The sequence below is a fragment of the Sander lucioperca genome, chromosome 22 (genome assembly GCF_008315115.2).
Source record: "Sander lucioperca isolate FBNREF2018 chromosome 22, SLUC_FBN_1.2, whole genome shotgun sequence".
NCBI classification, from domain to species: domain Eukaryota; kingdom Metazoa; phylum Chordata; class Actinopteri; order Perciformes; family Percidae; genus Sander; species Sander lucioperca.
The window spans coordinates 28,025,208-28,047,086 of record NC_050194.1 but is presented as its reverse complement, the minus strand read 5'-3'; the positions used below and the strand labels follow the sequence as shown (position 1 = coordinate 28,047,086).

The window sequence follows — 21,879 nt, the reverse complement described above, 5'->3', positions numbered from 1 at the left end:
GCGCAAAACACAATTACTTAAAGAGAAGCAGAAAATCCTCACAATTGAGGAGCTGGAACAATATTAAAATAGTTAATTTTATTTTGGTCAATTGATTGATTGATAAATTAATGAATTGTTTCAGCTCTATAAGCAAATGTCAAGTCTCTACAAATGTGGCATTGTCGGCCTGGAAGATGAAAAACATTCAAAAGTCCATGACACTGCAATGTTGGGAAAAGGTCAGCAGATGTAGGGCAGATGATTTTGGGTAAAGCACTTAGTATGCTCTTTTCATTGGAGAGCATTATCAAAGGATCGTGATCTAAACAGCAAACTTCTTATTCCTGTTGCAAAGCTTTGGAGAACAGAGAAACTCGTCAACTTAGTTGCTCACAGTGTGAACAAGCAGTGCCTGGATGTGTCTGCAAGGCTCTATCACCTTTAGGTTAACCTCAGGCTTTAGCTAATGTCCTGTGTGTATGTGTGTGTATTGCTGTTGTTGCATAAAAACACCAATCTGCAAGAACATCAGAGATACTACATATTCTCTCATTGGCAGCCGTAGCATGTCAAAGACCTGCTCATGAAAAAATCACTTCACACACAAATGATCACCGAAGCTTTTAATTCAAGTATGCTAAAAGAAAGGAAAATATGCAGCAATGTAGTTTTTCTTCAACAACAGCAATATGCTTTCCTGTGACTGAATCACACTGCACATGATCCTGATGTATATGTGTGTGTGGTAGGGCAGGGGTGTCAAACATGTGGCCCGTGGGCCAGATTGGGCTGCCAAATGGTCCAATCAGGCCCACTGGATGACTCTGCAAGTGTGAAAATTGCAGAGGAGAAATTAATTCCAATTCCAAATTTACCAATTTAATCTAAGAGAATATACAAGTTGTTTTTTCCGTTAATTCACGACTTTATTCTCAGACATTCCAATTTTTTTTCTCTCGTAATATTACCCCTCTTCCTTGTTTCTGAAACATTTTTTTCTTCCGACAATGGCCTTAGAATTCTGTCATAGCAGAAGCAACTTGCCAACAGTTTCTGATCTTTCTGGAGTGGTTTACTGGTCTGGCCCACTTGAGATCAAATTAGGCTGTATGTGGCCAATGAACTAAAATGAGTTTGACACCCCTGGGTTAGACCAATACCTCCCTCTGACACCGTTAATAGGCGGTCAAGTTGGTGCTGAGCACTTCCAATGATGCCCTTAAAGGAGCAGTTCATCCACACATTCTAAATTTAGCCATTATCAACTCACCCTCATGCAAGCTGTGGAGTTTGTATGTCAGTGTGTGACTTATCTAACAACTGAGGCAGCTGGGAACCCAGAAAATAACTCCAAACAGCTCATGTAGCATATTAGGGGCTCTGAAAAACAGAACTATTTTGCTGTGGGGCCAAAAGTCCATGATTACACGATTAGCTCTCAGATTACTGGAAGAATATTGATTCAAAAACTAGACATTAATTATGTTAAATGATTTTAAACATAGTATCGTTTTTAGACAGAAATAGGAAAATTCTGTTGTTTTCATTCATAAAGTTTGAGGCAATGGTGTGTTTTAACACCTCACTGATGCTTTTCTTCTTTTTTTCTTTTCAATAGTCAGAAAAAAAGAAAAAAATCAAGTTCTGTTGCAGAAGTCAAAAAGGTAATGCAAAATCACATACACACAAATTATAAATAAGTCCACCAATGTAATAATTAAACAATGTAAGGTTGTTTATTTACTGTGCTGACAAGTACAAAATATTATGTAAATGATTGACTTATAAAGAGCGCTATAATTTAGCTCCGGGAACACTGAAATTATGCTGCCTAAGTTGTTCAGAGTTATTTAATGGCTATTTCCAGACACAATGTAAAATATGTTCTGTGTAGTTTAAGAAAAAAAACTCAAATATAACCTCAACATCCCTCTTCTCATCCATCACTGTCTGACATACAATCTCACCGTTTACCATCTGACATTGTGGCTGAACTATTCCGTTATCTTCGATTGCATTATATTAGTAGTATAGGTGTTATCACTTCATCTGCCTGATTATTATTAGTTTTCCTGCACCTGTATCATTCTTATTAGTGCAGAGAGTTTGGGGCTCATAGAATTTCCATGATAGCTCTGTCCACCTTTAACTTGAGCAGAGGTCTGATCAGACAGAGCCTGTGGGTTTCAGATGTCAAACATTTTTGGCATCCAAACTCAAAAGCCATATTGGTTGAACCCTGGTGTGTGTGTGTGTGTGTGTGTGTGTGTGTGTGTGTGTGTGTGTGTGTGTGTGTGTGTGTGTGTGTGTGTGAGAGAGAGAGACATGTCTCGTATCACAGTTTGTCCCTGTCCAGTAGCTCCTGTAGTTCATTCTGGATGTCCTCTGGCATCTCCAGCGGTGGCAGCTGAGGGATTGCGATCTCCTTTCCCTTCCCTGTGCTTTTCCTCTCCTGCCCACCCCCTGTTCCCATAGCGCCACCTGCTTGAGGGAGCACCCAGAGCTCCGAGCGCTCCACAAAGTCTGCCGCCTCGCATGCCTCGGAGTGCAGCCGGGCGTTTTCCGATTGTAGCCGCTTGTTCTCGCCTGCCAGCCGCTGGTTTTCATTCATTAGTTGGTCGACCAAACGCCGCAGGTCATCGATTGTGGTCTGTTGTTCTTCCAGGCGAGTTTTGTCGTCCTTGGTGGTCTTAGATCCAGGGCATGGTGGAGTCAAAGGCTGGCAGCCGCCAGTCTGCCGAGTCTGAAGCTGGTAGAGCAAGGTGTCGTACTCCCTCTCCCTGATTCCTTCACCCTCTTCAGCCAAGAGGCCTGGGGAACCGTGGGGCTGGAGCTGGCCTGTGGACTGGGCTTGAGTCGGGAGGGCTGGGCTGCCGGAGGTCTGCACCTGGCCAGGTCGGGCCTTTGTTGCCTCACGACGAGCCTCTCTCTTCCAGCGCTCTTGGATCAGTCGCTGCTGTTTGATATGACTGTCCCTTTGCAGCTCCATGGACAGACAGGCCTACAGACACAGAGTATCAACACCAGCCACAGCACTTACAATATCTACAGTTACACTGACATATCAAACTGATACAAGAAAAAAAAGTCAATTCGCAGCCTTGTCTGTAAATAGGGCCCTATGACTTCCGTGATGCGGAAAACACGGACGGAATCAAGGAATCTACACATGAAAACGGAATTCTCTTATACACGCGGAATCGCACGGAATTTGCATATATTTTGTTGACATATTAAATAAACTATTTTTTTTTTTTACTTCCTTCTCATTTTTCACAACAAGCGTAGAAAGGTCTCTACCTAAACCGTGGCCAAATGGCATTGTTAAACATGTTGCCTAGTAACCACACGTCCTCACGTTCACGTTGAGTTTGTTGCGTAGAGAAAAAATGTCGAAGCGAGTGGCTCCTGATAAGCCAACAGTGGTGAAAAAATTAAGAAACTCTCAGTTGACTGCTAAATACCGGGCTGAACAATACCCCAACGACTACTATGAGTCTGGACTACAGCTGTTATGTAAGTTTTGTCAACATACTGTTGACTGGACCCACAAAGACACACGGGACGACCATTTGAAATCAAAAGTTCATCTCAAGAAGAAAGCTAATCCACAGCGGGCAAATCCCTCCAGGTTACCATGGAGGCAACGTCAATAGATGCAAGGGGAGAGTTTGTGGAAGATTTTGAAGCTGACATACCGCTAGAGAAAATGAAGAGGATACGTCCGTTTCTTGTTAAACATTGCAAGCAGGGAGGCGCGCTCCCAGAAAACGCCAGCAGCCTCAGGCAGACCCACCTGCTGCCGGTCTTTGACCGGCACACGCAGGAAGTGCTGCAAGAGATCCGTGGAAAGAAAATCTTCGTTGTTGTCGACGAAACCTCTGACAACCGAGATCGCTGTGTCCTCAACATTGTTATAGGTGAGCATCCAATTAGCTTTTATTTAGGTAGGCTAATACACCATATTAGCCTGTTTTTAACTAGGCCTACACTTTCTACCTACAAATATTGTTGAAGGTTTGGCTGAATTTTGGAGAATTTTGAATGTGCTTTGCTGAATATATTAACAGATTAAATAAAAAAGCTGAATTGTGAGTTTGTGTCACTGAGTTTTTAAAGGCCAATACTGCTGAAAAGAAAACGTCCGAAAGATCCAAAAGGGCCAAAAATAAATTAAAAACGGAATTTGAAAAAAAAATAAAACGGAATTTGAAAAAAAAATAAACGGATTTCATAGGGCCCTATGTAAAGAATTAGGGAACAAGTAGGGATCTCCCCTAAAACCCAGTTCTGAATTGGAAGTAGTTCTTACTTATCGTAAGTATTCAGAGATTTTTAGGGTCGATAGCGGAGAGAGAGAGCTCTCTGCTGCAGTGGTGAGAAGTGAAAGTTAACCTTTTAAGTCAAGCTGGTGACAACTATACTCCTTACTGTAAGTGCAACAAAACCTTCACAAGTAAAAAGCCACCAAGAATAACATATCAAAACACCTCTTTGCCAAGCATACATTTGCAGAAATGCACTTTGCCTGCAGCCTCCCATCCACCACCGGTATGTTTCAGCCATAGAGTACTGGTCAGCAAATTCTTATGAACAAGCTAAAATGAAAGCTGACTGTAACTTGGAGTTCCATGCGCTGGCGCCACGGAGGAAAGCCAAACACCATTCATCTAAACACACTGCCCACACCGCCATGACACAGAGCTGGATTTAAATGGGCAAAATATCTCTTTAAGTATGAGACACCAAGCAAATTACAGCATTGTATAACATTAACATAATGTCAGAAAAGGTTTACTTTTACTATTACTATTTTTTAAGTAAAAAAGTATTATCAGCAAGATATACTTAAAGTATCAAAAGTAAAAGTACTCATTGGGCACATTTTCTCGTCGTGTTGTATTTTGTTAAATATTATTACTGCTTTGTCAATACGTGAGCAGATGACCTGACTGAAGGCTGTGTTAAGTTTATTCTCAGTCAAGATAAATTGTACGGTCCACAAACAAACTGGAATGTCTCACCTGCTTACACTCTGTTGTCTTCATTGCATTTGTCAAAAGATCTGAGAGAGAGAGAGAGAGAGAGAGAGAGAGAGAGAGAGAGAGAGAGAGAGAGAGAGAGAGAGAGAGAGAGAGAGAGAGAGAGAGAGAGAGACAGTTGAGAAACACGGGGAGAGGCCAACAACTTTGCCTGTTCCACAAACATCCATTATCAATACAAATAGAGGCTAGACATTAGGGGTGTCACGATTTCGATTTTAAATCAAGCTTTCAATTTTTATTATCAAAATCAAAAGTAGAATTGGCGATTCCCCTAAGTATTTCTTTCTCTCTCCACCCCCGCTTCTTGCGCACGTCCCAAGAAAAGAGAAAAAAACACACAGCTTAGCTTACTGGCTGGTAGCATGCAGCTAAAGACACAGCATAACGTTAGCTTATCAGTAGCCTGCAGCTGCACTTCTCCAGACACCATGGCCACTGCTGGAGGCGGAGATAATGGAGAAACAAGAGAACTGGAAAATCCATCCACTTCCTTTAAGTCACCAGTGTGGCAACATTTTGGGCCCTATTTTAACGATCTAAGCACACGGCGTGAAGCGCCTGGCGCAGGTGCGTTTAGGGTGTGTACGACTCCATTTTTGCTAGTTTAACGCATGGATGTATGAAGAGAACTGGATACAGTGTTCGGCGGAAGCCCCGTTCATTCCAATGAGAGTTGCTCAAAAGCGCATAAAGCAATCATGGAGCTCGGATCTTCCGCGTTGACTGGCCCATGACGTCACGATGGACATGCGCACTAGCAACAGTTTGTTTGTGTTGTCGTAGCAACCGGTAGCAAAATGCTCGTTCATGAGCTTCTCACTCGTGTCTCTTACAAGTGGCGAACTCATGAACTCGCCGTTTCATTGTCTAAAATATTCACCAACGTTAAACACTGTGTTTTCGTTGTTCCTGATCGTTTACATGCTTATCTAAATAAACGATGGATATATTTAGACAACCAAGGAGATTTAATCATTATGTCGTGCTACTAGCTACACTTAAAGGGTCCTTGTTTAAAACGTTTTAAGGTCAATTCCGGCGCAAAATGAACCTAGGGGTTAAGAACACAGGTGTTCCGAGGTGGTACTGTCTTTCTAAACTATCTTTTTAATAAACTGTCTGTACACTTACAAAGTTCTCAATGCTTCAGTTTACATGTAGGGACCCTCATGATGCTACCGTGGAAGTGTGGTGTTATTTAGAGCCTTGTTAGTGGTATAGAAATAGCGATTTCTTTTTACTTTTGCATGCCCCGACGACTATTGTTATAAGCTAATTAGCGGTTTGCCCTAAAACTGGTCACATTCGATTAGCATGAAAACATATCCCAGAGAACGGTCAACTCGGTACACATGTGTTATTAACCCCTAGGTTCATTTTGCGCCGGAATTATCCTTTAAGAGCAGCTATCCTCAAAGGTAGCAGGATTGTCACAGACTCAGTGTCTGTGTCACTGAGTCTACCTTACCTGCTGCTTTTCCATGACAGGAGATGGCCTCTTCATACTTTCCAGCCACCAGCAAACGGTCTGCCTTCCTGCACTGCTGATGAGCCTGAAGAGGGGCAGACACATGGAGGGCATACAGGTGAGTCAAAAAAAGAAAAGGACAAGGAGCACAGTCAGTGGGCGGAGGAATTGTTTAAAAGGAGGTAGAGTGTACAGAATGTAGAAAAGAAGATAAGGAGGAAGTGGGTGGGAGGAGGGAGGTGTTCATACTGTATACAGGGTTCAACAATAAGGGTTGCTTGATGGCTCGGGGCAAGTAAAACACCACGCCGAGCAAGTAAATATAACAACCTACTTGCACGTTCGGGAAAGAAAAGTTTCAATCATTTTTTCCGATCATCATGGCATCATAAATGACGTTATCGTTCTCTTGTCCCCCTCGACTTGCCCCCGTCGGAGAGTGCTTGTAGAATGATTCGATTCGAATGTGGGTTTTGATGGGCAAAACTAGTGCTGACACAATTAGTAGAGAAATACAATCAAACGACAGAAAATTAATCCGCAAGAATTTTGATAATTACTTTATCTTTTCAGTCATTATTCTGGCAAAAGAAAATCATTTAGTGCTACCTGTTTCTCAAATGTGTGGCTTCACGGCTTTCTTCATCACTAATGCAGTGCGCGTTTGGAGCATGTGCCTGTTCGGAACCGGCCGATCTTTTGCACCGCTGAAATCATTCATTTTATAACCAGTCATCATATGACAAAAACCCCTAATACATAAGTTAAAGACAACAGCTGTGGTGTGAGTTTGGCTGTATTTAATTGTAAATTGATCACACAGAGAAAGTTAGAATGGCTTTCTCACTTCTCCTCCTGCATAGCCTCTATCTGTAGTACTACACGACACGCCCACTACATGACGCGGCCGTAGGCTCGCTGCTGCACCACAGTCAGTGACAGAGAGAGGTGACAGTGGCGGCCGCAAAAGAGAAAGACCTCGCTCTCTCCGGACAACACTGGTGTCTCTCTTCTCCAGAAAGTCGCTAGATTTGTCGCTAGTTGCTTTTTTGAACCCACCCCCACTGCTGTACAGAGGCTTGTAGGCTTCTCCGTTGGTAGCAGAGCCAGTGAACCGCAATCACTCGTCTAGGGATGTAGTAGTCTCGCATTGCCAGACTTTCCTCCCCAGCGCTGCGGAGGAGGATCTGGCTACTCCTAGTTCTCCCAGGATAGGAGAAAAACGTGCTCTGGTTTATTGGCATTCCTTTAAACCAATCACAAAAATCTTGGGAGGCGCTAAGCACCGGACGGAGCCACTGTGCCTCTGCAAAATAGCCTCGGGAAGGAACTTATTTTGGTGGAACATGTGTACTTTGTAAGTTGTTTTAGTCGTGCAACAGAAAACTCAGATTAACGGATCACAGGCTATTTACCCTGCAGAGATCTGAGGAGCAGTTAACCATAGTCCTCAGAAATCGACTGGAGTTTAAAATTACAACACAATGAAGCGGAAGGTAACGGACATCCGGCCGAAAAGTAGGGTTGGGTACCGAACTTGGTACTTTTTTGGGTACCGACCGAATTACATCGGGACTAGCGTGGACTGATTCATACTAAATCAAACGGTGCCAAATTTCGGTACCTGAAAGCGTAAGTTTATCTGTCCTCTCTGTATGTAGACATAGAGCGGGGCTCCAACACACACATGCAGAGGTGCGGACGGAGCAAGCTACGTCGTCTCTGCAGTGTTGTTTGAGTCACAGCAATGCCGGTAAAGTGGTTGCAAGTGTGGTTACACTTTTCAAAACTTCACGCAGACCAATATGATATTAAAGCAGAAAGCAGAAAGCGGTCGCGGTGCTGTTGACATTACACTTCCTCTGAGACAAGCAGGGGTTGGTGTATGCCGCTGAACCACAGTGGCATATGCCATCAGCCACCGGCAAATGCCGCTGCAGTGAAAAAAGGCTCAGGATGCTGCAAATGTTGGTATAATATGAAAATGGTTGGTGGATTTAAGACAAAAAATAATAATTTATTGAATGAATCAAATTTGAACAATTCTCTCAATGGCTTGTTGATCTTTACATGGTTAGTTCATTTCCTAACCTGGCCTGGGACACACATTCATACGGTTTAATAAAGTACTTATTGGACTTTAACTTATTATTGCACTTACAATAACGAGCGTAGCTGCAGAGAGCCGACAGGACTGAAAGAGCAGCAGCTTTCAGCGACTTTATAGTGAAAAATCGTTACAGCGTACATTGATGTTAAAATGTATACAGTTTGAAAGGACGGTCTGAAATGTTTTGCACGGTCTTTCGCTGTACGTTTTGTTGGTAAATGTGAGATGTTCCAGTCACACACGTCTCGTCTTCATATTAGGGATGGGCCCGATCCGATCCAGTTTCGGTATCGGGACCGATACCAGCGTTATTCACGTATCGGATTTTCCCGATCCAACCTGCGGAGATATCCGATATCATGAGCCATATCTGCGCTTTAACGTTATCTGCTGAAATGACTCCACAGGTGATTCCCGCCGGCTAGTCTGCTAGCTGGCTGCAAACTGTGGAATGGATTTCCTGAACGGAGGCGTGGCTCAATGAGACACAGAGTTATGAGACACGCCCCCGCTCAGGAAATCCATTCCGCAGTTTGCAGGCAGCTAGCAGGATAGCATTGAGCAGCATTGTGGCTAGCCAACATGTCCGCTGTGTGGAAATACTTTACACTGGAAACACCGCAGAGCAAGACAGCAAAATGCAATGTTTGCAAAGCCGTAATTCAGAGAGGCGGAAGGCACCACACGAAAGAGCACAAGGATTTTTTAGCCAGGGGGCAGAAAGACAAAAGGAGCGAATCACTTCTGGAGTCATTCCAAAAACAAGGTAAACTCCAGGCAGCAGTGTTTCCTCTATGTTTATGCGCCACGGTAAAATTTCCAGCGCCACGGTATCAGAAATAGGGCAGACGCACAACAGGGTTTCCGCTATGTGCACCACCGTTCCTTCGGCTGTTTATGAAAAGTCATAAAGTCGTAGAGCTGTCTGCTCTACTGAACTCAAGCAACTGTCATCCTCTCTCCCCCTAGGGTGAGCAGAGCAACTGGAACAGTGACAGGAAGTCATCACTCGCAAAGTCATGGCAACCAAATAAATAACAGGGCGAGTACTACTTCACTCAATAAGTGATAAACAGCGACGAAAGCCGCGACATGAAATCCACACTCACGCGGGTCCCGTGAAATTTGACAGCTACAGTTTATTGGAAAATAGTGTTGGGCACACTGACTTTGATGAATTTCCTGTTTATCAGACCCCAGATGAGACAAGAAGCTAACGTTAGCCACGCTGCTGTGACGGCCCCTCTGCCTCTGATTCCCCCGACACGCTGTAGTAACGTTACTGTTTTAAAAACGTTTTCCAGGTTAGTGGGGGTGCATACCGCTCAAAACCAACATGAAAAACGTAGCTAGTAATTTTCACTCAGCGTTTAGTTTTGTTGTTAAATGAGCGGTGACGTTAAATCACCCTACGGTTCCGTCTGTTTGCTGGATGGTTTCAAGGTAACGGTCAGCAGCTAACATTAGCAGATAAGCCCGTACACTGACGTCCAATACCCGCCACCCCCCACTTTTCTTATATTTCAAGACTCAAGTATTTGACATTTTGGGAATGGGATGGGATTTTTCCTGTTAATAGGATTTCCTGTTTTTCTGACTTCCTTTTCTGACCTTATACTTACCTCAAGTTGCCTTTTGGGACATACATGCATACATAGGTACATATCATACTTGCCTGTTGAGAGGAGTTTATTTCAGCATCATAAAATCAACAATAATGATAATAATATTAAAGCAAACACAGCTCTGGTATCGGAATAGTATCGGTATCGGCTGATATCCAAATTCAGGTATCGGGATCGGATCGGAAGTGAAAAAATGTGGATCGGTGCATCCCTACTTCATATCAGAAACAAGGAAATTAATTTGGCGACGTCACATACTAACACAAAGTCTGGCACGTGGGACTACTGGGATTGGTTGAAGTTGCGGGAAACTCCGGTTATTGGTCAAATTTGCGGTGATTGGTCAAAATTGCGAGTCGCACCAAATTCACGGTGATTGGTTGAATTTGCGTGAATTGGCATGATTGCGACATCGCGAAATCCTGGAGGGACTGATTTACCACAATGGCTGACCATGAGCCACTTTTCGATCTCGGCGTCACTCTTGGATATTGCACTAGTTCATATTACGATTTTGGTAAAATCGCGATTAATTGTGGAGCCCTCCAGCTCCACTGCTTTCAGAATCAACTCACAGAAGTCAAGTCAGTACATGATAGGATACGAACCACAACACAATCAATTCACAATCTGTAAATTAAGCATGTGATCTGTTTTCACCCGCCCCTCAAAGAATCGTAATCAAGAATCGTTAAGAACCGGAATAGTTCAGCAGAACTGGAATTGGAATCCCTAAAATCCAAACGATACCCAACAATACCGTTACCCCTAATGTCGTCTTTCTTAATTATAATGCTGATTACAATGGTATATGCTAAATCAAAACAGGTAACTTGCCTTCAAAAGAATGCTACTGTCATTGTCCTTAATTGACAACAAGGAGACATCATAGCGATTAAATGGCAGTGAGGTCATATAGCGATACGTTTTTAAATACCCGGCTAACAGTAACATTAGTTATTAAATGGCCTTGCAAACAAGTTAAATAACTAAGTTCGCACCTCGCTGTTAATAGTAGCTGCCATATTCCACGTCAGACGTCTTGCTCGTTCTGTCAAGGACAAACCCAAAATGTAATATGTGTAGCCTGTCCAAGCAAGCCACCAGACAACAACAGGAACAAGGCAAACAGAGCGGTTAGCCGCTAACTTGTATGGGAGCCAGCTAGTGTACTTCACCTATGCAATCTCTCTTAGCTAAAGTAACGTTAGCCTGTTATTGCAACATCAAGACCGAAACTTACGAGATTAAGCGGGCTGTCCACGACCTCCATGGAATCGATTATTCTATTGTTTACACTACATGAAATGTGTCGCTGTCATTCGCACTGCGATAAGAAAAAGTATTGAAAAAAGAATTATACGAATATTAGCTACTGTCAGGGAAGCACAACAGTCGCCTCCACAGCCAAAGCTGCGTCAACACGTCGTGATGTCACATCCGTTCTACAGTACGTTTTGGTTAGACGTTGTGCTGCATCAAATCCCACAAATTACCGGGAATAGAAAAATGCTTGCCCTCAAATTAAAAGCCTTAAAATAATAGCGTTGGAATCGTCGCAACGGTCTTTGTAAAATACGAACAACCAGGCATATAATTTGCCCTAACACATCTACATTTCTTTAATATTCATTCAAACATTGAGTCGGACTTCTTGCTTGGCCCATAATCTGACCGGTAACGGTAAAGTATTAACATTAGCCAGAATTGGTTGTTTTAGTAATGCTTTTATTGCGATACATTTACCGGAAATGCTAATGTCACTTGCACTCTGTTTTGTTTTTGTCAGGACTTGAGGAAGTGGATTCTACATTGAATGTGGTCAGTGGGTTCCAAATTATATGTACATCCCCGGGTTTTAACGTCATAGTATCGCATCTTAGCAGTTATCACATTAAATGTTTTGGTTGTTTCGGAACAAACTGTGTGGCTATCGGTAACTGATTACTTCAGTCAGTGTTCTCGCAGAGCTAACGTTACCGACCGTTACTTGACCAGCCAGCAGCTAAAGCACCGATGTTGATGAAAAAGAGAGGCCATACGTGTTTGCTAGCGTCCAGTATGGCTTCATTAGTTGTGCTCATGATGGTGCTGTACGGATGTGGCACCATTGGCACCCAGCAGCCCGGCAGCGCCAGCCTCAGACATGACTACCAGCTGCTGGGCAGACCCCTGTACAAACTGGACCTGAGCTGGCCCAAGAACCCAGAGCTCTTCACCGGGGAGGTGTTCGGAGTGGCTGTCAACCAGTATGCTGGTGTGGTGCATGTGGCACAGAGAGGTAAATACATGCAACTAGGGCTGTGCAATATGTCGATATTATATCGACATCGATATATGAGGCCAGATATCGTCTTACAGGGTTCATACGTTTTGAAAAAACCTGGAAAAGTTATGGAATTAAAAAAATGCAAATTCCAGGCCTGGAAAGGTTTTGGAAACATAAAAAGACCCAGAAAGTTTTGGAAAAGTCATGGATTTTTTTATTTTATGTGATTAATAAATGTATTTCACGTCGTCCTAACCTCACCGTTCTATTCAGGGCACGATATTATGAATCCACTATGAACCACATAAATTGTCATTCATTTTATTGTTAAACATCTGAGGGTAAACTTTAACACAGATTTTTATTCTTATTGTATAATGTCGACTGACATTTTCAAGAATACATAGTCATGGAAAAGTATTGGTTAAAATGCGTATGAACCCTGGTCTTAATGTTTGGGTATCGTAATATCGTGATATGACACAAGTGTTGTCTTTTATTTTTTTTTTTAAGATTATTTTTTTGGGGCTTTTCCCTTTATTCTATAGTGACAGTGGATAGACAGGAAAGGGGGAGAGAAAGAGAGGGGATGAGACGCAGCAAAGGGCCGCAGGTCGGATTCTAACCCGCGCCACTGCAAAGGACTCAGCTAGGGCTGCAACTAACGATTATTTTAATAATCGATTAATCTGTCGATGAATCGGATTAAAAAACAAAAAACAAAAAAACATTAATTTACATCAACTCAATACATACTTACATGCATGTTGTTTTAGTTAATAGTTGTGTAAAGGTAAGTAACCCAAAGAGCAGATACAGACCACACACACACACACACACACACACACACACACACACACACACACGTTCACTTGAAGCTTATTCATTAAATTATTACCATCATTGTAGTAAGTGCAAGTTAAGTTCATTTGTACACCACATTTAAACACAGCTTAAGATGACCAAGTGCTATAAAAGAACTTTAAAATGAAATTAAAAAGTACAATACACACAAATATATTTGTCAACAATAACTGATATGGGACAAAGCACAGAATATATACACGACAATAGATTGAAAAATGAATGGGCCAAAAAAGGCGAGTGAATAAAAACGTGTCTTTAGTCCAGCTTTCCTACTGTTATTAACGAGCTAACGCTAGCTTGTCATGCTAGTCAGCTGGATAACGAGTAAACACCACACCAGCACCAGAAGAGCTACTGGAGGGACGTTACGTTCCTCACTTCAGAACGGAACAAAAGTAGGATTGTGTAGTGACTTTACCCTGCTGTTGAACTCCCTTCCTCCTCATCAAGGACTCCAACATGTTTATGTTTTAGGTGCTGAATCATCACCGTGGTGCGCCCGTGCCATGCCGTGTTGCTTTTGCTTATCTTGCAATGAACACGGTTTCGATTTATTTAGTGTGAAATGCTCCCACACCTTGGATGACTTAGGTCGTACTGATTTCTCTGTCTCCGCCATGTGTTTCAGAACAACGTTACGGGTCTCTCCGGTCTCTCTCCGTATTTCCTCTACCCCCGCTCTGCTCTTTTTTCTTTTCTTTCGCGCCGCACGGCACTCAACTCAATTGCTTTTATCTCCGTGACTGAGTGGCGTGTCGCGCGACACGACGAATCGATAATGAAATTCGTTGCCAACTTTTTTAATAATCAAATTTTATCAATTCGTTGTTGCAGCCCTAGACTCAGCCTACATGGGGCGCACGCTCTTACTGGGTGAGCTAGAGGTCGCCCCAAGTGTTGTCTTTTTAAGGTTTTAAAGGTTGCAAAGTAAAGTGTATTACTTCTGAATTTACCAGACTAACAAACTTTTTTATTTGCCTTTACCCACTTAGTTGTATCCACATTATTGATGATTATTTATCAAAAATCTCATTGTGTAAATATTTTGTGAAAGCACCAATAGTCAACTCTACAGTATTGCCGTAATATCAACATCAGTGGCAGCTGGTGAAAAATATTCTCGGTGCAGCTGTGCTATACTTTTTTGTTTCTGTAACCATCGCAATACAATTTAACACAAACTGAGGACAGCAGTGCTCAGTGAAATAGTAATTATTTAATGCCAATATTAAAACGTTGAGGCATTCTTACACAAAAACAAACATCATATTGCACAAACACAAGCCTTTCATTTGCATTTAAACTGAACTTGTAAACAATTGACTATTTCTACACATAACATCTTTTGGAAAGGCTGTTGACTGTTACACCAGTGCCCCCTTGTGGGGGAGGGTCCAGCTGCGCTGTTGAGCGCATGAAATGGTGCCATTGGTAGTAAATAGGCAACGTAACAGGCATGCTGTCAGAACAGAGTGGAAAGTGGACAATAACATGAAATTATTATAAAGTTTATAGGAAATCTTACACTGTATCAAGGATGTATAATATAGAAATGGATATCAAGTGGCTGAACTCTAACCTTTGACTGGAAGAATAGCATACAATATTTTATGATCAAACTAAATGTAACTAATTGTTAATGTGCTCCAGAACTGCAACAATGAATTGATACAAAATAACATACAGTAATTAGCAAACACACTATTAAGACTTTCTAGAGTACCATATATAACTGGATGATTTGTTATGCTAAGGTCAACTATAGACCTATACATACATACATGTGGTCAGTGCTGCTGTGTGTATGTGTGTATGTGTGTGTGTGTGTGTGTGTGTGTGTGTGTGTGTGTGTGTGTCTCATCTTATTTGTACAGGAATTTTGCCCGTCTGTCCTTCTGAGTGGCAAACCTCTCAATGACCCTTTTATTAAAGTCAGGAATGTCCCTGACAAGTTTCTTCTCCATGGAGAGCATGGCCAGAGCATTCAGGCAATCCTGTGTCATGCTGTTTCTCAGGAAGGTCTTGATCCTCTTCAGTGTAGAGAAGCACCTTTCTGACTCAGCTGTTGTCATGGGTGTGGTGATGAGGATCTTGAGGAGGCTGACAGTCTGTGAAAGTGCTCTGAAGGTTGTTCTCCATGAAGAACTGGTACAGGGGCACTGCACCACTACAAGCCTTGAACTCACTGTTCTCATAGATGAGGGACAGTTTGGTTTTGAGCTTGGCCTTGTTCAACATGGGGTACGCCTCCACGGTTGTTTCAAGCGCTGTATCGGGGAACTTCACACTGTGTTGTGGGAACAACTCTCCGTGCAACAGTGTTGCGCTGATGAGGTGCTGGGTGAAGGAGAACCTCTCCTTGGCATGAATCAGGATGGTATCACATACCTGTAAAAGATACATCATCAGCTTTAATTTGCAATAAAGTTATTTTGATGCAAGTGATCCTGACTGAACACATGCCTATGTCCAAGTCAAGTATATGATTACTAAGGTGCTGATTGTTCAGGGTTTTTGGTTTTGGCTACATACTACCAGGCCTGAAAAAAAGTTCTAGGGGAAACACTGACAATTACATCACAACTTCCCTCTGTAGCCAACCTCCGTTGTTCTCCTGGTCCCAGCATCCTCCGTCACTTTATGGGCTGCTACCGCTCGTCAGATGCGCTGTCCCCACACAAAGAGGGAATGGGTCCCTGGTCCAAAAAAAAAAGTTTAATTTGATAACTTGCCATCAGACTTCTTAACTCACTGTAACCCCCCCTCAACACACACACACACTGGACAAGTGCTTTAATGAAGACAGGGTCGATGTTCCTCTTCTGCAGCTGGCTGAAAAGCATGTCCACATTTGGCATGATCTTGTGGAACAGTGCCAGGAAAAAACAGAAAGCCTCGTCTTCGAGCATCCTCACAAAGCCCCCAGCCTCTCTGACAGTCAGGGGGTCAAAGTTCCCAGAGTCTCTGATGGTCTGGAAACATGTTAGGAGGTCATCCTTGTGCTCGTACAGTGTTTACAGCGCGACTGTGGAAGCTCCACCGTGTTGTAGAGGCTCTGGGGAGTCTATGCGCAACCACTTGGTCAAGCACGGTGGTTCGCTTGGGAGACCTGGAGAACAAAGCAGAAAATCCTGCAAGGTCGGAAAAGAAAGTGCCGATCCTGGGGATGCATGAAGTAGCCTGCTGCATGATGAGGTTCAGCTGATGTGCATAGCAGTGGACGTAGTGCGCATTTTTGTACTCATCCACCCTCATCACACTTATTCCGTCGTAAGCCTGGGCAATAAGTTTGGCCTTTTGTCCATGTGAGAGTATGGTGCTGAGCCTCTCCAGCAGTGCTGTAGCGATGGTGTCGGCAGTTGCGTTCTGGATTGTAATGAACTCGAAAAACCACTCTTGGATGTTACTGTTAGCATCGATATAGCGTAGCACAAGCACCAGCTGGCAGTGGGTGGAAACGTCAGTCGTCTCGTCGGCTTGAATGGCGATAAAATCAGCACTCTTTACTTCCTCCAGGATATAATCCTTAAGCACCGACAGCATGCAGTCCAACAGCTCGTTCTGTATCGTCTTTGACGTGCCCTTAAAAACGGTAGCTGTCTTCAGGTGCTCCTCCAGCACACTGTCAAGGGAGGCAACAAAATCCACCAAGCCCCGGAAAATGCCGGGGTTGTCTGAGGAGTCAGTCTCCTCATGCCCACGCTAGGCCAACTCAAAAGCCCCACAAAACTTCACACAATCGATCATTTTGGATAAAATGTGCCTGTTTTTATCCACCTCCTCATTATGTTTCCTAACCGCAATCCTGTGGCCGTCATCCAGCTGCGTAGCAATGTTCACCCTTCCTAATATGGCAAGCTTTACTGAGTTATCCATGTGTGCCCTGGTGTTCTCATGTTTCTTTACCTTCTCTGACAGGTGTTCATACCCTCACTCCGGTAACTGTCCATACTGGATCTGTCCCCGTCGTTTTAAAAAGCAAGCACGAAAAGCAAAATAAAGCATTAGCATGAGTGCACCCAGCTAGCCAAGCCTTCCTGGTGTACCAGCTACGGGAGAAGCCGCGCATATACTGCTTCCCTTTCTCACTAGCCTGCTGTCTGATTGAGAGGTCAGGTTGATCTGGGCCCAGCTCTTTCACCCGAACTTTCTCCGACAAAGTTCTCCTCTCAAACGGATCTTGGAGGAGAGATTTCACCGAGTTAGGGTTGGGTCTTGGAGGAGTAACGTTCGCGCTCGCCATTATCGTTTAGTAAAAGTGGCGCCTCTAGAGCCCGGTCCTTATTTTATCAGGGGCGAGCTTGGGGCGATAAAATAATCGCCCTTCTTGGATTCGATTTAAGAACGCTGATGACATTACTGGGTGCATTCCATATTTCAAACACACAAATATTGACATACTGATGTTTTTATCATTATTATTATTATTTTTGTTTTTAATTTTTTAATTTTTTAATTTATTTTTATTTTTAATTTATTTTTAATTTTTTTGTGGCTTAAGGGGGGGGCGGCGCCCTAGCGCCCTCTATTGGCCAGCCGCCACTGATCAACATTGATGCATTTGGCCAAAAATATCGTGATATTTGATTTTTTCCATATCGCCCAGCTCCACATGCAAGTTATCAAGTTAGAGCAAATCTACATTTTGCTTTATTTCATTTGTGTACTCCAAATGTAGGTTTTTGATCATATTAGTAAAATCATTTTTGTTTGTTTGTTTTGTAAATAAAACCTTTATTTTAAATTAATAGAGTGAATTAAAATGTACATTAACATTTGTGAAAATAATTCCAGATGTGTACCAGACTTGTAGGTGTGTTCTAATTTGAAAACATGAATGATATTTTCAGATGTGTGCTGAGACTTGTTGTTGATGCTTAAATATGCACTGAGATGTGTGAATGTCTGTCTCGTTGTGTAAATGCATACTGTTTTTTTGTAAAAGCTTACAATTGTTTCCTAGGATTTGTGAATGTACTGTATATCCAGATTTGAAATTGTTACAGATGGCTCATGTTTCATTCTTTTGTTTCAACCTTTCATGCCACTCAAATGTACCAAATCTGCATACAGCTGTTTGTAAATATATCACCCATTAATATCATCAATTAATCCTCCTCCAGCATAACTTGGAGTTAGTTCTAATACCCACATTTAAGTGTGTGTTTGTCCACAACCAGCTAGTAAGCAAGTGTATCCCAAATCTGAAAATTCACACACAGTACACTTAACCCTCTGTTGATGCACAATAACCACTTCTGAGTGGTATTCAGATCCTTATGGCATATAAAAATTGTTAGACCCGTTACCATTTACAAAGACAAGGCTGGTGTTATTCCATATTTTTAGTATTGTCAAAAAATTCCAGAAACACATTTGGTTTCTATAAAGCATTAAATGGTTGTCAAACAATTGTCTCTTGATATCTTTACAACCCCTACATTGCAGAATAGTATTATTCATACTTTATTTATCTTCCTATCTCCTATTATCTTGATCATACTTTTACTTTGAACAAGTACAGATCAAATCAATATAAAATGTGCTGCCAGACATTTCACACAGTGTTTGCTTTTGATTTGCTATTAGGTAACAATGTGCCCAAGGTGCTGGTGTTCACCACAGACGGAGATTTCCTTATGTCCTGGAACACGACCACCCTGGAGATGCCTCATGGTATATTTGTAGCAGACGCTGCCTCGTCAAACCCCACTGTGTGGATCACAGATGTGGGGAGCGGCCCGTACGGCCACTGCATCAAACAGTACTCTCCATCTGGGAAGCTCCTGCAGGTGACTGCTTTCTCTAGGATTTTATTTGTAACTAGAAATATTTGGTTCAGGTTAGTCTATATCCACAACATTCAACTTCCGGGATTGTTCAGGTGCCGCCGGAAATTCCTCCGGATGTCCCTCTTTTGGCCGGATGTCCGTTACCTTCCTCTTTCTTTGTGTTGGAATATTAAACTCTGGTGGATTTGTGAGGACTATGGTTAACTGCTCCTCAGATCTCTGCAGGGTAAATCCAGACAGCTAGCTAGACTATCTGTCCAATCTGAGTTTTCTGTTGCATGACTAAAACTACTTTTGAACATACACATGTTCCACCAAAACAAGTTCCTTCCTGAGGCTATTTTGCAGAGGCACCGTGGCTCCGTCCGGCGCTTAGCGATGTCCATGACGATTGTGATTGGTTTAAAGAAATGGCAATAAACAGAGCACGTTTTTCTCCCATCCCAGAATGCTGTGTGGACTAGTCAGATCCTCCTCCGCAGCGCTGTCGAGGAAGGTCTGACAATGCAAGACTAGGTTCAGGTTCCACTAGCTTGTTTTCCATTTAAGTATTTAGTTATATATATATATATATATATATATATATATATATATATATATATATATATATATATATATATATATATATATATATATATATATATATATATTAGAAAAGCCAAATGTTGCTTGGTGTTGACTACTTTCTTGGTTTTGTCAGGTTCTTGGTACGCCAGGGAAGGCAGGCTCTGGGATGAACCCTCTGCAGTTCGACCAGCCGGCGGAGATCTTCGTCCACGACTCCGGAGAGATGTACATCGTGGACGGTGACGGGGGGATGAACAACCGGCTCATCAAGCTGTCCAAAGAACAGGAGGTGTTGTGGATGCACGGAGAGAAAGGACAAGGCCTGGCTCAGTTCTACATCCCCCACAGCGTGACTGTAGACAACGCCCACAGGGTGTGGGTGGCCGACAGGGGGAACAAGAGGATCCAGATCTTCAACTCCATTACCGGGGACTGGCTGGGGACATGGGGGAGCTGCTTCACTGAGGATGCGCCCTACTCTGTCCGCCTGACCCCAGACAAGAAGTACTTTGTCGTTGTCCAGCTCAACACCAACCAGATTTCGCTGCTGGATGCCCCACCGGTGGGTTTGATTGGCCAGTGCAGTGTGGTCAGTGTGATCCAGCTGGCTGAGGAAGTGAAGCCCCACCTGGTAGACCTGGACCTAAAGACAGGGGCCCTGTATGTGGCTGAGATTGGAGCTCAGCAGGCGCAGAAGTTTACCCCCTTCAGTCTGGGTAAGAGCTTCCCATAGTGCCACACTTTGAAATGGCGTGACCCATCAGAAACTAACTGCGTCTATAATAATCGTTACCAGTTATTAGAAACCGGACCAAAAATGTCCATGTGTTATGTAATTTGTAATCCAGAAAAAAATCAGATCTTTGTCAGTATGATGAACCCTACTTATACAGTAAGATTCAACATCTGAGGTCAAGATGTCCACAACAACCCTGTCTCCTAGAAATTACATTTTTATAGTAAGAGACTGCAACAGTATTTGGGTTTTGAAAGAAACTTGCCTCAATGGAGTGCGATCACATAAGGCTTGTATCGTGTGGATGTGCCAACAGTGTTGTTGTCATTACTTAAAGTTCCTCATGGGGCCGACAGAAACTACGCACTATAGCTTTAATCAACATGAGCACAGAGTCCAACATGTAAATGTGCCAGATTTAGCCATGCAGGCTAATTTTCATCTGCAGTCCCTAGCAGGTTGATGGCTTAAAACATTAGATAAGCTACAACAATACAACACATAAGCATAAAACAAGAACACATAAGCATAGACACAAAAAGACACAACCACGATTGATAGCATATAATAAGTGAAAATACTAGCGTCATGTTTGAAACAAAGCCACTTCTGCTATTACAAAATAATATTTTCTTCACAATACATAAGGGTATCATGTTGTTGGTTATTTGTTGTCGATAAACTGTAATCAATAATTGCCATCTAAAGTGAACATATGGTTATGGTTGTTGTTATTTACTGTTTGTGAAGTTATGTGCCATTTTGTATTTTTTCTTGACTTTGGACTGCTTGAAAAGACGAGAGTTTCTCTGAGGCAGAGTTGTTTCCTTTCTTCTCTGTAGACACTTTACAGTTTTTTTTCAATTGCTTTGGCACAATTGTCGAATGACTATTAAACTTGTTCACATGATTATAGTCATTTGTAATTGCTTTGGCACAAAATGCATTGAGTAAGCCTCACAGGTCAAAATAGTTTGCATTCATTTGCCATTGAATCATATTATTCTCAAATGCAGTTATACACATGTTCATTGTGTAAACCATGGGGGCATATCATAATGGGGGTCTGGGTGTCCTCCCCCAGGGAAGTTTTGAGCATCAACAACCTAATTTCCTGTATTTGGATAGACTTTTATGCACCAATTTACGGTGGAAATCCCTTTATTTAGCCTATGTGAAGAAGAAAAACACAGATGACAATTCTAAATATATCAGAAATATAATGGAAAGTATGTTGATGCGTGTCATTGGGTATTTTTAAGTGGGTATATGGAAATCCTGGAGCTGTAGTGGGAATACTGCGTATACCTGCGTATCACGTAGACTACACCACTGAGGATATCAGGGGTGGGAAAAATTATTGATTTTTAGATGCATTGCATGCGATTCTCTCTAGAACGATTCAATTATCGATTCTG

The 21,879-nt window shown here is 42.5% G+C and overlaps 2 protein-coding genes across 5 annotated transcripts; one reads left to right on the top strand and one right to left on the bottom strand.

Annotated features, from left to right (window-relative positions):
• Positions 1-590: 590 nt before the first annotated feature.
• Positions 591-11,687, bottom strand: nrbf2b (nuclear receptor binding factor 2b). 3 transcript variants are annotated; one of them, XR_004109208.2, is made up of 5 exons: positions 11,474-11,687; positions 6,496-6,580; positions 5,007-5,047; positions 1,453-2,983; positions 591-1,419 (listed from the first exon to the last, which is right to left on the bottom strand). XR_004109208.2 is itself a non-coding variant. In XM_031323876.2 (4 exons), exons 1-4 carry the CDS (start codon positions 11,501-11,503, stop codon positions 2,318-2,320), a joined length of 822 nt encoding a protein of 273 aa, XP_031179736.1. In that variant the 5' UTR covers positions 11,504-11,687; the 3' UTR covers positions 591-2,317. The 3 variants fall into 3 exon arrangements, 1 of the variants encoding a protein (XP_031179736.1); XR_004896344.1 differs by having other exon boundaries at positions 591-2,140; positions 2,252-2,983; XM_031323876.2 differs by having other exon boundaries at positions 591-2,983.
• A 278-nt stretch (positions 11,688-11,965) lies between these two features.
• Positions 11,966-20,963, top strand: LOC116067440 (NHL repeat-containing protein 3). 2 transcript variants are annotated; one of them, XM_035997469.1, is made up of 4 exons: positions 11,966-12,511; positions 18,956-19,158; positions 19,859-20,500; positions 20,561-20,963. In XM_035997469.1, the coding sequence occupies exons 1-3, from the start codon at positions 12,247-12,249 to the stop codon at positions 20,456-20,458; spliced, it is 1,068 nt and encodes a 355-aa protein (XP_035853362.1). In that variant the 5' UTR covers positions 11,966-12,246; the 3' UTR covers positions 20,459-20,500; positions 20,561-20,963. The 2 variants fall into 2 exon arrangements, with proteins under 2 accessions (XP_035853362.1, XP_031179735.1); XM_031323875.2 differs by having other exon boundaries at positions 11,967-12,511; positions 19,859-20,963.
• Positions 20,964-21,879: the final 916 nt, after the last annotated feature.

Coding starts and splice junctions, on each gene's coding strand:
- nrbf2b (XM_031323876.2), bottom strand. CDS start 11,503: ATGGAGGTCGTGGACAGCCCGCTTAATCTC. Junction 6,581..11,473: donor TGGACAGCCCGCTTAATCTC/GTAAGTTTCGGT, acceptor GCCCCTCTTCAG/GCTCATCAGCAGTGCAGGAA. Junction 2,984..5,006: donor AGACAACAGAGTGTAAGCAG/GTGAGACATTCC, acceptor CTGTGTCTGTAG/GCCTGTCTGTCCATGGAGCT.
- LOC116067440 (XM_035997469.1), top strand. CDS start 12,247: ATGTTGATGAAAAAGAGAGGCCATACGTGTTTGCTAGCGTCCAGTATG. Junction 12,512..18,955: donor GGTGCATGTGGCACAGAGAG/GTAAATACATGC, acceptor ATTTGCTATTAG/GTAACAATGTGCCCAAGGTG. Junction 19,159..19,858: donor CATCTGGGAAGCTCCTGCAG/GTGACTGCTTTC, acceptor TGGTTTTGTCAG/GTTCTTGGTACGCCAGGGAA.